The sequence below is a fragment of the Hordeum vulgare genome, chromosome 4H, assembly GCF_904849725.1.
Source record: "Hordeum vulgare subsp. vulgare chromosome 4H, MorexV3_pseudomolecules_assembly, whole genome shotgun sequence".
Lineage (NCBI taxonomy): Eukaryota > Viridiplantae > Streptophyta > Magnoliopsida > Poales > Poaceae > Hordeum > Hordeum vulgare.
The window spans coordinates 11,608,996-11,620,558 of NC_058521.1; the positions used below are offsets into that span (position 1 = coordinate 11,608,996).

At 42.5% G+C, this 11,563-nt stretch overlaps 1 protein-coding gene across 1 annotated transcript; it reads left to right on the top strand.

Annotated features, from left to right (window-relative positions):
* Positions 1 to 2,292: 2,292 nt before the first annotated feature.
* Positions 2,293 to 4,079, top strand: LOC123450182. The gene is made up of 4 exons (XM_045127563.1): positions 2,293 to 2,364; positions 2,686 to 3,195; positions 3,608 to 3,973; positions 4,050 to 4,079. Exons 1-4 carry the CDS (start codon positions 2,293 to 2,295, stop codon positions 4,077 to 4,079), a joined length of 978 nt encoding a protein of 325 aa, XP_044983498.1.
* Positions 4,080 to 11,563: the final 7,484 nt, after the last annotated feature.

An 11,563-nucleotide genomic window follows, 5' to 3' on the forward strand; every position in this document is an offset into this window, starting at 1 on the left:
CGCCAACCGCCACAAGAAGATTTTGATTTTTGAAGGCACTCGGATCCGCCAAAGAGCCTCCCAGCCCTTCTTCTCTCGACTGGAATCTGCAGGGCCTCCGCGTCCCTCCAGCCAGGCCTCACGTCGAAGCTTCGTTGTGATGAGCATCCGATAACAAGATCGGACCGTGAATTCTCCCTTAGTTTCCTCAGACCAAGCCCAATAGTCGTCGTATTGTCGGCTGCAAAGAGGAATGTTCACGATAACGTCAGCACCAATTGGCAAGAAAGTTGTGTTGATCAGTTCTGTGTTCCATCTTGCAGATGTGTTGTCAATAAGCTCTGAAACAAGTACTCCTCAATTAGTGATTTCGTTTGCAATGCCGGACCATCTGACATGTCTATCATTTCAATGGGCCTTTTTTTACCACACGTGGCCTTCTAAAAAAAAACCCCCAGCCGTCAGATACAATGTACCGGCGCGAGGCGAGTGGCCGACGTACGCGCCGTCGCCACCTTCCAGACCAGAATCACCAGATCCGCGACGAGCCTCCCCGCGAACGAGGTCTTTGATTGCAATTTTTGTTGATAGCTTACCAAGCTGATCACTTGGTCCCCGCGAACGAGGTCGAGGTCGAGGTGCATATGTACAGGGTGGCCAGGGTGGGCCGCGGCCCCCCTGGCATTTTGGATCACCTTGTATACTTAACTGGGCCGAAGAGGAAAAAAACCAAAACGCATCCGTGAGTAACACAAGCACGGTATGCATGTCTGTCCAGATATAACGAGTTGTCCCCCTCGCGCACAACCGCCTCGTCGTTCCCCCAGCCGTCATGTCGTTCCTCTCGTCCCCGTCGGCAGTCTGTTCGCCGGAACCAAGAGCCACTCCCTGCTCCCGCCTCCCCTTCTCGGCTTCCCGTCCGCCCGGTCCAGGCATCCAGCCTCAGTGCAACACCCCTTGCCTCAGATTTATGTATCAACACAAGTGAGGGTTTGCTTTTTTTGCCTCAATTTCAGTCCTTCAGTTACCTGTCAATACTTGCTCCATTATATGGCCTCACTTTTAGTAACTCTAGGTAGAATTCTGGCTGCCATGTTTCTTCACTTACGTACATCTTCGGACCATGATGGATCGAGTACCCTTCCCTTTTAACTCTAATTTTTCTGTGCAAGACAATTTTACTACTTTTGCAAGACCATAATGTGATATTGATCTATTTCTTTCTGATATTGGTAATTAGTTAGAACATTCACTTCTCATATTGCTTATCAAAAAAAAGGGGCGGACCACCCTGATATCAAATACTAGCGCCGCACGCGCACCGCTCTTCCTTCTCTTCTCCTTTGATATCTGATGATGATCTGCTACATATGGCTTTTGTGTGTGCCGAATCTTGCCCCAGTAGACTACTTGCTCATGAAATTGTTAGTCGGGCCGGCCTTCTCTGATAGGTTTACGGATTATTACGCTCGACTAAAGCTGATTGCAAAGCCGGCCCTAGATGAATTATCGTTGTCGCGTCCTTCTTGGTTGATCCAGCTTCCGATATGAGCATAAAACCTCTCTCTGACGGTTCTCTAATCTGAACATTGGACTGGAACCTTATTTTTCCTGCACCTTTGTTTTGTCGGCGCAGTCAGTATTTAGTCTCGGTTGATTCCCAGCCATCCGTGTGTATGTGCTCTAGAGCTGTACGTATATACGACCACTGATTCATGACGTGTTTCTTATATGAAGGTAAACATGTTCTTTTGCTTATTAAGTACTTCCTCCGTAAAGAAATATAAGAGCGTTTAGATCACTACTTTAGTGATTTAAACGCTCTTATATTTGTTTACAGCGGGAGTAGTTGGTAGTCGTTGCTTGCATTGCATGTGATGTGACATAGTATCTCGTTGTGCTTCAGGTGGCATCAGCAAGGGCAATTCAGTTATTCATGGGGGTCATTAACCAGCGAATATATAGGATTGGACTCATTTTATTTCAGTTTCCCCTGTAGTACACGTATTTGGAACATGATTCCATCGAGATTAAACTTCCTTGTTTCAGGAAAACAAAAGGATGAACTTGAAATTTAAAACACCGCAGAAGAACGAGAAACTTGCTCTGAGCATAGCTAACGTCAATGGTAAAGATGAAGCAATTACAGTAAGAAATGATTATCCGGATTACCCTGTCCTTCGCTTTCAAGTTACTGAGGGTTTTAGTTTGAAAAAGGTTAAAGAGGTATGATAACTATCCATTTGTGCGATATTCCTCTTGCCTTGTTTTTTCTTTCCCAGTGCTGACTCTTGACATTCTCTCTTTCAGATTATGGTAAAAAGGCATATTGAGATCGCCAAGACCATAGCAAACGACATAATCATCCCAGACCCTGCTCCCCAGGTTTGTGTTGCCTTCGTTTACATAATTTGTTGGATGACTCATTCCATTACATTACTTGTTGTCATATACGAAGCTTGGTTCGGAACATGTGGATTCACATGCCTGAACCATCTAACTTCCTCCTCCCTCCTTGTTGCTACCTCATGTTTGGTTTTATCTTTAGCCTACACCAACTTGCTTGGGTTACAAGGTCTTGTTGTTTTCATTGTTGTTGTTCATACGTGCACCTCCATAGACCACAAGACATTTTATTTTGTTGTGCTTTTAGTTGGATAATAACTGATGCCTTTCACCTTTTTCAATTGTGACGGACTCATCTAGTGGACGGGTGATACCTTCTTGGACAAATATGTTGAATTGGAGCCCATCCTTGAAAAGGATAGTGTCCAGTGCTTCCTGAGATTATTCGGGAACTGTGCAGGCCGGGGCATGTCATCAGGTTATACCATCACCGCACAAACCTTAACCTTCATTGTCAGTTTCAATGCCCTGCGATGTGCAAAAGCCGTATTGGAGGGCATGGCACCTGAGCTCTATGGAATGCACGCCAATCCCAACTGCATAAACAAATATGGTTACTTCCCGCTCCACGAAGCTGCTGAAAGGTTCTCTCTTGACATGATCAAGCTGCTTTTACGCCATGGTGCATCACGCAATGTGCGCACAGTTGGCAGTCGTGTCATTGAGAATCTACTCCCGCTCCATGTTGCAGTTGAGAATACTTGCCTGCATAAGTATCTGGAGGACAATCTGGAGGACAATCTTTCTCGCAGACATAATCATCTAGATTATATCTACAAGCTTATTCATCTGCTGTGTCTACCTGAAATGGTCTGTTTCACTTCCCTCCCTATACGAAATACTACTTTTGCAGCTTGACCCAAAGAGTAAATGTGGTCATACCATAAACCCGTGACAAGTGCTAATGAAATTTGTGGTACTAAGTACCGAGCATCCTTTCATCTCAACTTGTCAGAGACAGTAAAGTTTTCATTTGTTAATCCTTTTTGTCTTACTTCATGTGCAGTGTATGTTCTTATAGTATAGGATAAAACATCATCAATAAAATATACAAAAACTGCCGATAGTAATTAATTTTATTTTATTTGCCTTGGAAATTGTCCCTAATCCATATTTTCTTTGATAGGAAAACACGGCGATATATAGAAAGATTAGTCAACATTACTCTGCTTGCATATGAATGCTAAATGGGCTTAGATGTTTTATCCTTTTTGTTTTTCAGAAGATATTCTTGGACACAACTAGACTTCTTGAAAAAGGAACAAATAATCTACTTCAAGAGCCCTGGAATTACATTGAGGATGGAAAAATTATCCAGTCTGCTGTTCTACTACTGACTGCTCAAGAGCAGATCCGTGGGGGCAGTTCTTCCAAGATAAATGGCAGTAGTAAGAAAAATGGGTTTGACCTTATCAGTAATTGTATAATGAGGCTTTCATTTTCCTTGAGATGGGAGAAAGGTTCACATGGAATGGCACCAGAGCTTCTGGAGAAAAGGAAGACACTTGCTGATTGCGCATGGCTGCTTGTTGATGTAATTTCCTATGCCGGTGAAAATCTTTCTCCATACATTCAAGCACATTCCGAGGTAAGAATTTTCGTTTATTGCGGCTGCAGTGCCTCATATGCCTTTTTCTTAATATTTGTATTTTTACTATTGTCAGTTATGTTGTTTACAAAACTACATGTCCTAGTCTTAGCAAGAAGAAAAAAAAATCAACTGAAAATAAATATGTTATACGTGCCCCGTCTTAGCAAGAAGATAATTCTCACCTCAACTGAAAATCGTGCTGGGTTTACTGGGCCGCGGGGGGAGGGGGGGATGGTAGGACCAATGCACATTGGAAATATTCTGGCACTGATGACCCACAAGTGTACGGGATCTATCGTAGTCCTTTCGATAAGTAAGAGTGTCGAACCCAATGAGGAGCAGAATGATCTGACAAGTGGTTTTCAGCAAGGTATTCTCTGCAAGCACTGAAATTATCGGTAACAGATAGTTGTGTGATAAGATAATTCGTAGCAAGTAGCAAGTAACAAAGGTGCAGCAAAGTGGTCCAATCCCTTTTGTAGCAAGGGACAAGCCTGGACAAACTCTTATAGGAGGTAAAGCGCTCCCGAGGACACATGGGAATTTCTGTCAAGCTAGTTTTCATCATGTTCATATGATTCGCGTTCGCTACTTTGATAGTTTGATATGTGGGTGGACTGGTGCTTGGGTGCTGCCCTTACTTGGACAAACCTCCCAATTATGATTAACCCCTCTCGCAAGCATCCGCAACTACGAAAGAAGAATTAAGACTAAGTCTAACCATAGCATTAAACTAGTGGATCCAAATCAATCCCTTACGAAGCAACGGATAAACTAGGGTTTAAGCTTCTGTCACTCTAGCAACCCATCATCTACTTATTACTTCCCAATGCCTTCCTCTAGGACCAAATAATGGTGAAGTGTTATGTAGTCTATGTTCACATAACACCACTAGAGGAAAAACAACATACAATGCATCAAAATATCGAACGAATACCAAATTCACATGACTACTTATAGCAAGACTTATCCCAAGTCCTCAGGAACAAAAGTGACTACTCACAAAGCATAATTATGTTCATGACCAGAGAGGTATTGAATAGCATCAAGGGTCTGAACATATAATCTTCCACCGAGTAATCCAACTAGCATCAACTACAAAGAGTAATTAACACTACTAGCAACCTTACAAGTACCAATCGGAGTAGCGAGACGGAGATTGGTTACAAGAGATGAACTAGGGTTTGGAGATGAGATGGTGCTAATGAAGATGTTGATGGTGATGAGTCCCCTCCGATGAGAGGAGTGTTGGTGATGACGATGGCGACGATTTCCCCCTCCGGGAGGGAAGTTTCCCCGGCAGGACGACCCTGCCGGAGCTCTAGATTGGTTCTGCTTAAGTTCCACCTCGTGGCGGCAGCGATTCCTCCCGAAACCCTTCTTATAGAAAAAGAGGGGAGCCAGAGGGCCAACAGGGAGCCCACAAGCCCCCTAGGAGCGGTCAGGGGGGTAGGCCGCGCCTAGCAGGCTTGTGGCCTCCTGGTGGCTCCCCTCTGGTACTTCTTCCGCCCAGTATTTTTTATAAATTCCAAAATAATTCCTCGTTGATTTTCACGGCTTTTGGAGTTGCGCAGAATAGGTATCTCAAACTTGCTCCTTTTTCAGGCCAGAATTCCAGCTGTCGGCATTCTCCCTCTTCATGTAAACCTTGTAAAATAAGAGAGAAAAGGCATAAGTATTGTGCCGTGAAGTGTAATAACAACCCATAAAGCGATAAATATCAACATGAAAGCATGATCCAAAATGGACATATCAACTCCCCCAAGCTTAGACCTCGCTTGTCCTCAAGCGAAACCGAGATCAATAAATATGCCCACATGTTTAGAGATAGAGGTGTCGACAAAACAAGATACAGACATGCAAGCATCATGATCATAATCAGAACAGCAATAACATCATATACTCTCCTATGCTAAAGTGATAATTCCTTCACAAAGTAGAGTATGAATCAAGAACCTTATTGAGAATTAACAACCAATAGCCTTTAGTCATTGAAGCATTTGCAATTTATCATAACATCGGAAAGAGTCAAGTAAGAGCTTGTAAAGCAAATCCACATACTCAATCATCCTTTCGTCTTCTACAATTGCTACAACTCATGTGGTACTCATGAGATCAAAGTTTCAGTTGGACACAGAGAAATATAGGGGCTTATAGTTTTGCCTCCCAACTACTTACCTCAAGGGTAATGTCAACAATAATAATCCATGAATACTTACTTCCAAGTTGACATATGAATATAGATCTTTCCCTAGAATATGACGTTAGCCAAGATAAAGGCGAAAAAAGGAATTGGTGTCGACCACCATGACACTTTTAAGGACAAAAAGTAAAGGTACAAGATAGGCCCTTCGCAGAGGGAAGCAGAGGTTGTCATGCGCTTTTGAGGTTTGTATGTGTGACCTCTTAGTGTGAGGAACGTCACTTTATATTGCCTCCTATGATAAAGAACTTTATTATGCAGTTTGTCGCTTTTATGTCTTCCTCATCACAGGTTCGTACAAAGCTTATTTTCCACACACTAATAGATCATACATATTTAGGGAGCATTTTTTATTTATTGCACCTATGACAACTTACTTGAGGGATCTTATTCAATCCATAGGTAGGTATGGTGGACTCTCATGGCAAAACTGGGTTGAAGGTTTATGGATGCACAAGTAGTATCTCTACTTAGTGCGGAAGTTTTGGCTGATATGAGGTGGAAGCAATCGTCACATGCTAAGGGATCTCTAGTCATATAATCATTGTTCGGAACCAAGAAAACATAATTCATTATGTTGTCTTTCTTGTCCAACATCTACTTCTAAACATGTAATAGTTTAGTGAGTGTTCACAATCATAGATGGTGCCCAAGATGATATATTTATATGTGAACCTCTCCTTCTTTATTACTTCCAATTAATTGCAACAATGACCAAGGTCTACGTTTGTCCACCCGCAACAAGTTTCAATCAACATTCTTTTTATATGTGAAGCTGTCACTTCCCATAAGATCATTACATGATCTTTCATGCTTTTGTTCTTTTATCATTCTTTTCTTTTGATCATGGCATGAGGCAGGGCCCTTAACTAAAACACTCTTTATTATATGACACATGAGCTCGAATACAACGGGGGTGACACAAAGCAAAACTCAAGCCTAAACACTAAGAACTTTATTCTACTAGAGGAAGATAAAACCAAAAAGGAACGAGCTAAGAAAAAGGTAAAGGCAAAATATGTGATGGTGATATGATACCGGGACAACTCCCCCAAGCTTGGCACAAGCCAAGGGGATTTCCCATACCCGTGCTTAGTTGTCTTCCTTTGAAGGTGATGGTGGTGGAGCTGTCTTGTCTTTTGATTCCAAGAGGGCCATCAATCTTTGATTTATACCTTGGAGCTCTGTGATGTGTTTCTCCAGCAAAACAACTTCATGAGTGAGATAAGTATTACGAGCACGAGTTGTTTCACATAACCTCAAGAGCTCGATCAAGAATGGAGGTAAAAGGTGGAGGTAGGGTTGAAGAAAATCCTCTTCCTCAGCTTCTTCCTTGTTGAGTACAGATTGCCCTCAGTTTCTTCAGGTAGCCTTTCCTTGGCCTCCATGACCTCCATTCTTTTCAGATCAGCATTTACTTCTTCATAGACTTGAGGGAGATCGTTCTCCCCTACAGATTCCTGAGACGACATCTTGCTCTAAATCTGCAGCAGAAACAGGCTCGAAATGAAAACAGAGGATAATTGCGTGATACGAGGGTCAGACCTTTCGGGAGAATATATAATGTATTTTTCCCGACCAGAAGGAGTACTCCGCAAGAAAACGGAGTCCGGGAGGTGGTCACAAGCCCCCCACGCGCGGCCAGGGGCTGGCCCGTGCCTGGTAGGCTTGCCACCTCCTCGTGCGCTTTCCGAACTACTTCAAATGTTTCTATTTTTCTAAAAATTCCAAAACGGAGAAAAATTCCTACTGGAAAAGTTTTGGAGTCGGTTTACTTACCGAATCACATACCTCTTCGTTTTCGGAGTCTAAAACAGGCTGATAAATATCCCTTATGTACTCCTACGGAGTTATGGTATTGATAATATTGCTTTCAACATTTATGGGAGTACCTGAGATATAATTCTTGATTCTTTGCCCATTTACCACTCTCGGAAAATTACCTTCCGTGTTGTTGATCTTAATGGCACCGGAACGATATACTTCCTCGACAATGTAAGGACCTTCCCACTTGGAGAGAAGCTTGCGTGCAAAAAATCTTAAACGAAAATTGTATAGCAAGACATAATCACCTACATTGAACTCACGTTTTTGTATCCTTTTATCATGCCACCTCTTAACTTTTTCTTTGAACAACTTGGCATTCTCATATGCCTGATTTCTCCATTCATCAAGTGAGCTAATATCAAATAACCTCTTCTCACCATAAAGTTTGAAATCAAAGTTGAGCTCTTTGATTGCCCAATAAGCCTTATGCTCTAGCTCAAGAGGTAAATGACATGCTTTACCGTAAACCATTTCGTACGGAGACATGCCCATGGGACTTTTATAAGCAGCTCTATAAGCCCACAGTGCATCATCAAGCTTCTTAGATCAATTCTTTCTAGACCTATTAACAGTCTTTTGCAGAATTAGTTTAATCTCTCTATTACTTAGCTCTACTTGACCATTGGACTGACGATGATAGGGAGATGCAATTCTATGATTGACATCGTACTTAGCAAGCATTTTACGGGAAGCACGATGAATGAAATGTGAACCAACATCAGTCATTAGATATCCAGGGACTCCAAATCTAGGGAAAATAACTTCTTTAAGCATCCTAATAGAGGTGTTGTGATCAGCACTACTACTTGGGATAGCTTCTACCCACTTAGTAACGTATTCAACAACAACTAGGATATAAGTGTACCCGTTGGACTTTGGAAAAGGTCCCATATAATCAAAACCTGAAAGTGCGTTATATCGACTAGAGGGGGGGGTGAATAGGAGATTTTTAGAATTTCATCACTAAGGAAATTCCTTTTGAGGAAATTCCTCACTGATGACTAACTTACAACGGAAACAGTAAAGGATCAGACGTACAAACGTTCACAACAGCAGTATTTCAAAGTGAAGAACGTGAAAACAGATTGCACAGTAAGCACGCACGCAGAATACATATGATGATTAACTATCGTGAAGAATTTGGGGTTGAGGAAATTCAGAGAAAGTCTTCAGCAAATTCTTCAAATAGTCACATTGAAAGTCATCAACACACAATACAAGAGAAGTAAAGAGTTGAGGAATTAGAACCCGTTTCTCAGTGAAGACTGTTGTTGGTTTGTGGTTTCGGTGGGTGGGGTGTTTCCTCACTGATGAATTACTCTCGAAAGCTCTGAGGAATTTGGGTTGCTCTTATGACAAGTGTCAGTTTCTAACGGAGCAGCCAACCAGCTAGTGGTTGTGGGGGGTGGCTATTTATAGCCTAGGAGCATCCCGACATGATTTGACACTAATGCCCTTAGATAATATGACCGTTGGAGTGGATAAGACCAGTGACTTGACGTGGTTATCAAAACGGTCGGAACCCTCAACTGTGAGAGTCCTCATGTCACTCATATTCCTCACTTGAGGCTTTTGATAGGATTAGGCTTGGGTTGAGCATCATGAGGAAATTCATTCCATAGTGTAACTTCGACCCCCTTTAACAGTACGGTGTTCCTATTACTCAAATGCGAAGAAAGTAAAACAGAAAGTGTAAATCTTCATGCTTCAAATTCTTGAGAATTATTTTCTTCAGGAACCACCGGACTTCTCAATATCAGTATCTTCATGAGGAATATCAATTTCATCGCAGATTCCTCGCGATTCATTTCTTCAGCTTCAGACCAATTTCTTCAACTGAAGACATATATTTTTAGGGGTCGATATTCTTCAAATATCTCAAACTCCTCAATGACTTATAGATCCTGTGTACACTCACAAACACATCAGATACTTAACCTATAAGTCTTCAAACCACCAAAATCACTAAGGGGCACTAGATGCACTTACAATCTCCCCCTTTTTGGTGGTTGATGACAATTAGGTTAAGTCTTCAACAGGGATTAAAAATATGAAGTGTAAATACTCATTTGAGGAATTTGAAAACGAGATTCAGAGAGACTCCCCCTGAAGATGTGCATATCTTGAGGATTTTGCTTTTCATAGCAAATGCACATTGATGATTTATATCATGGAGATCTCCCCCTGAGTCTTGTAAATCATGCATACATATAACATATCATATGAAGAAAATGAAGATGCATGATGACAAATGGTATCTGACGAATTCCAGCATGCGTGCATTGAAACTTGAGGAATAAGCATGCGAAGAAAAACGTTCAAAAGCGTCAGAGTACCATCGGGCTTAAGTTACAACTCATTACATAAAAACTTCAGAAGAGCCAAGAGTTTGTAACTTAAATATAGTTTATAAGCCCCAAAAATATCCCGCTTGAAGACTAACTCTCGAGTTTCTCCCCCTTTGTCATCGAGTGACAAAAGGGGACAAACTGAGGACTAACGCCCGTGAAGACTTCATTTCTTGGCGGTCGAGGAAGAGCCGTGATGCTTCTTGGGAGTAGTCTTCTTCCTTGGGCCGGTTGCAGTGTCAAGCTGTTCTTCATCAGATTCAGCAGTGCGGAATGAAGAAAAGGAGCTGTCTTCAAGGTCTGGCACTGGAATGGGCCTGAACTTCTTCTTGGGAGGCCACGACCAGTCAAAGTCTCGCTCAAAGTCCATTTCTTCAAGCTCAGTCTGAGTCTTCAGATGTGCAAGTGTAGCCCAGGTGCGATCGAAAGCCTCATGCAGATAGTGATGGTTAATCTTCACAGAGTTCTGTGTTTCAGTGAGGGTTTTCACAATGGCACCAAACTGGCGTTTGACCCATTTGTGGTTGCGATCCACCTTCTGGTGAAGACTAAGGAGGAGCTCTCTGGTATTCAGCACGCGAGGAGGAACTGGGCTTGCTGGACGAGTCTCAGTATCGTCCCATGAAGAATATGCTTCTGGCTCTCTGAACTGGCCATCAAGGGGCCTGCTGCCTTCTTCAATCACAGATTTTCCTTTTCCTTCAGTGGGCTCGAAAGTCTTGTTGTTTACCCGAATAGGAGGCATATAACCAACATGGTTTTGACAATCAGCATGAAAGTTGATGCCTGTCCTTTTCCTGATGAATCTCATGATCCACGGGGCATATATCTTGTGATCAAAGGGGCACATGGCATTGTCGGCCAAAGTCCTCAAGAAGAAATCATGGATATTGATAGGAATACCGTGAATGATGTTGAAGAGGATATTCTTCATGAGGCCTACAACATCTTCTTCATCGTCATGGCCTTTGATCGGTGCTAGCACACTGCAGAGGATTCTGTAAACAGACCAGGGTGTGTACTTGAGCTCGTGGGCGAGGAAGGTTGTTCTTGAAGATTTTCCTGCAGCCAAAGGCTTCATGAGGACTTCCATCATTCCATTTGGCAGTTCACGCTCACCATAAAGCTTCACTGCCCCATCTGAGGGAATTGGTACGGGCAGTTCTCTGAGGAGTTCAGAAGCAGGAGCCTTGTAGTGAGTGTTTTGTG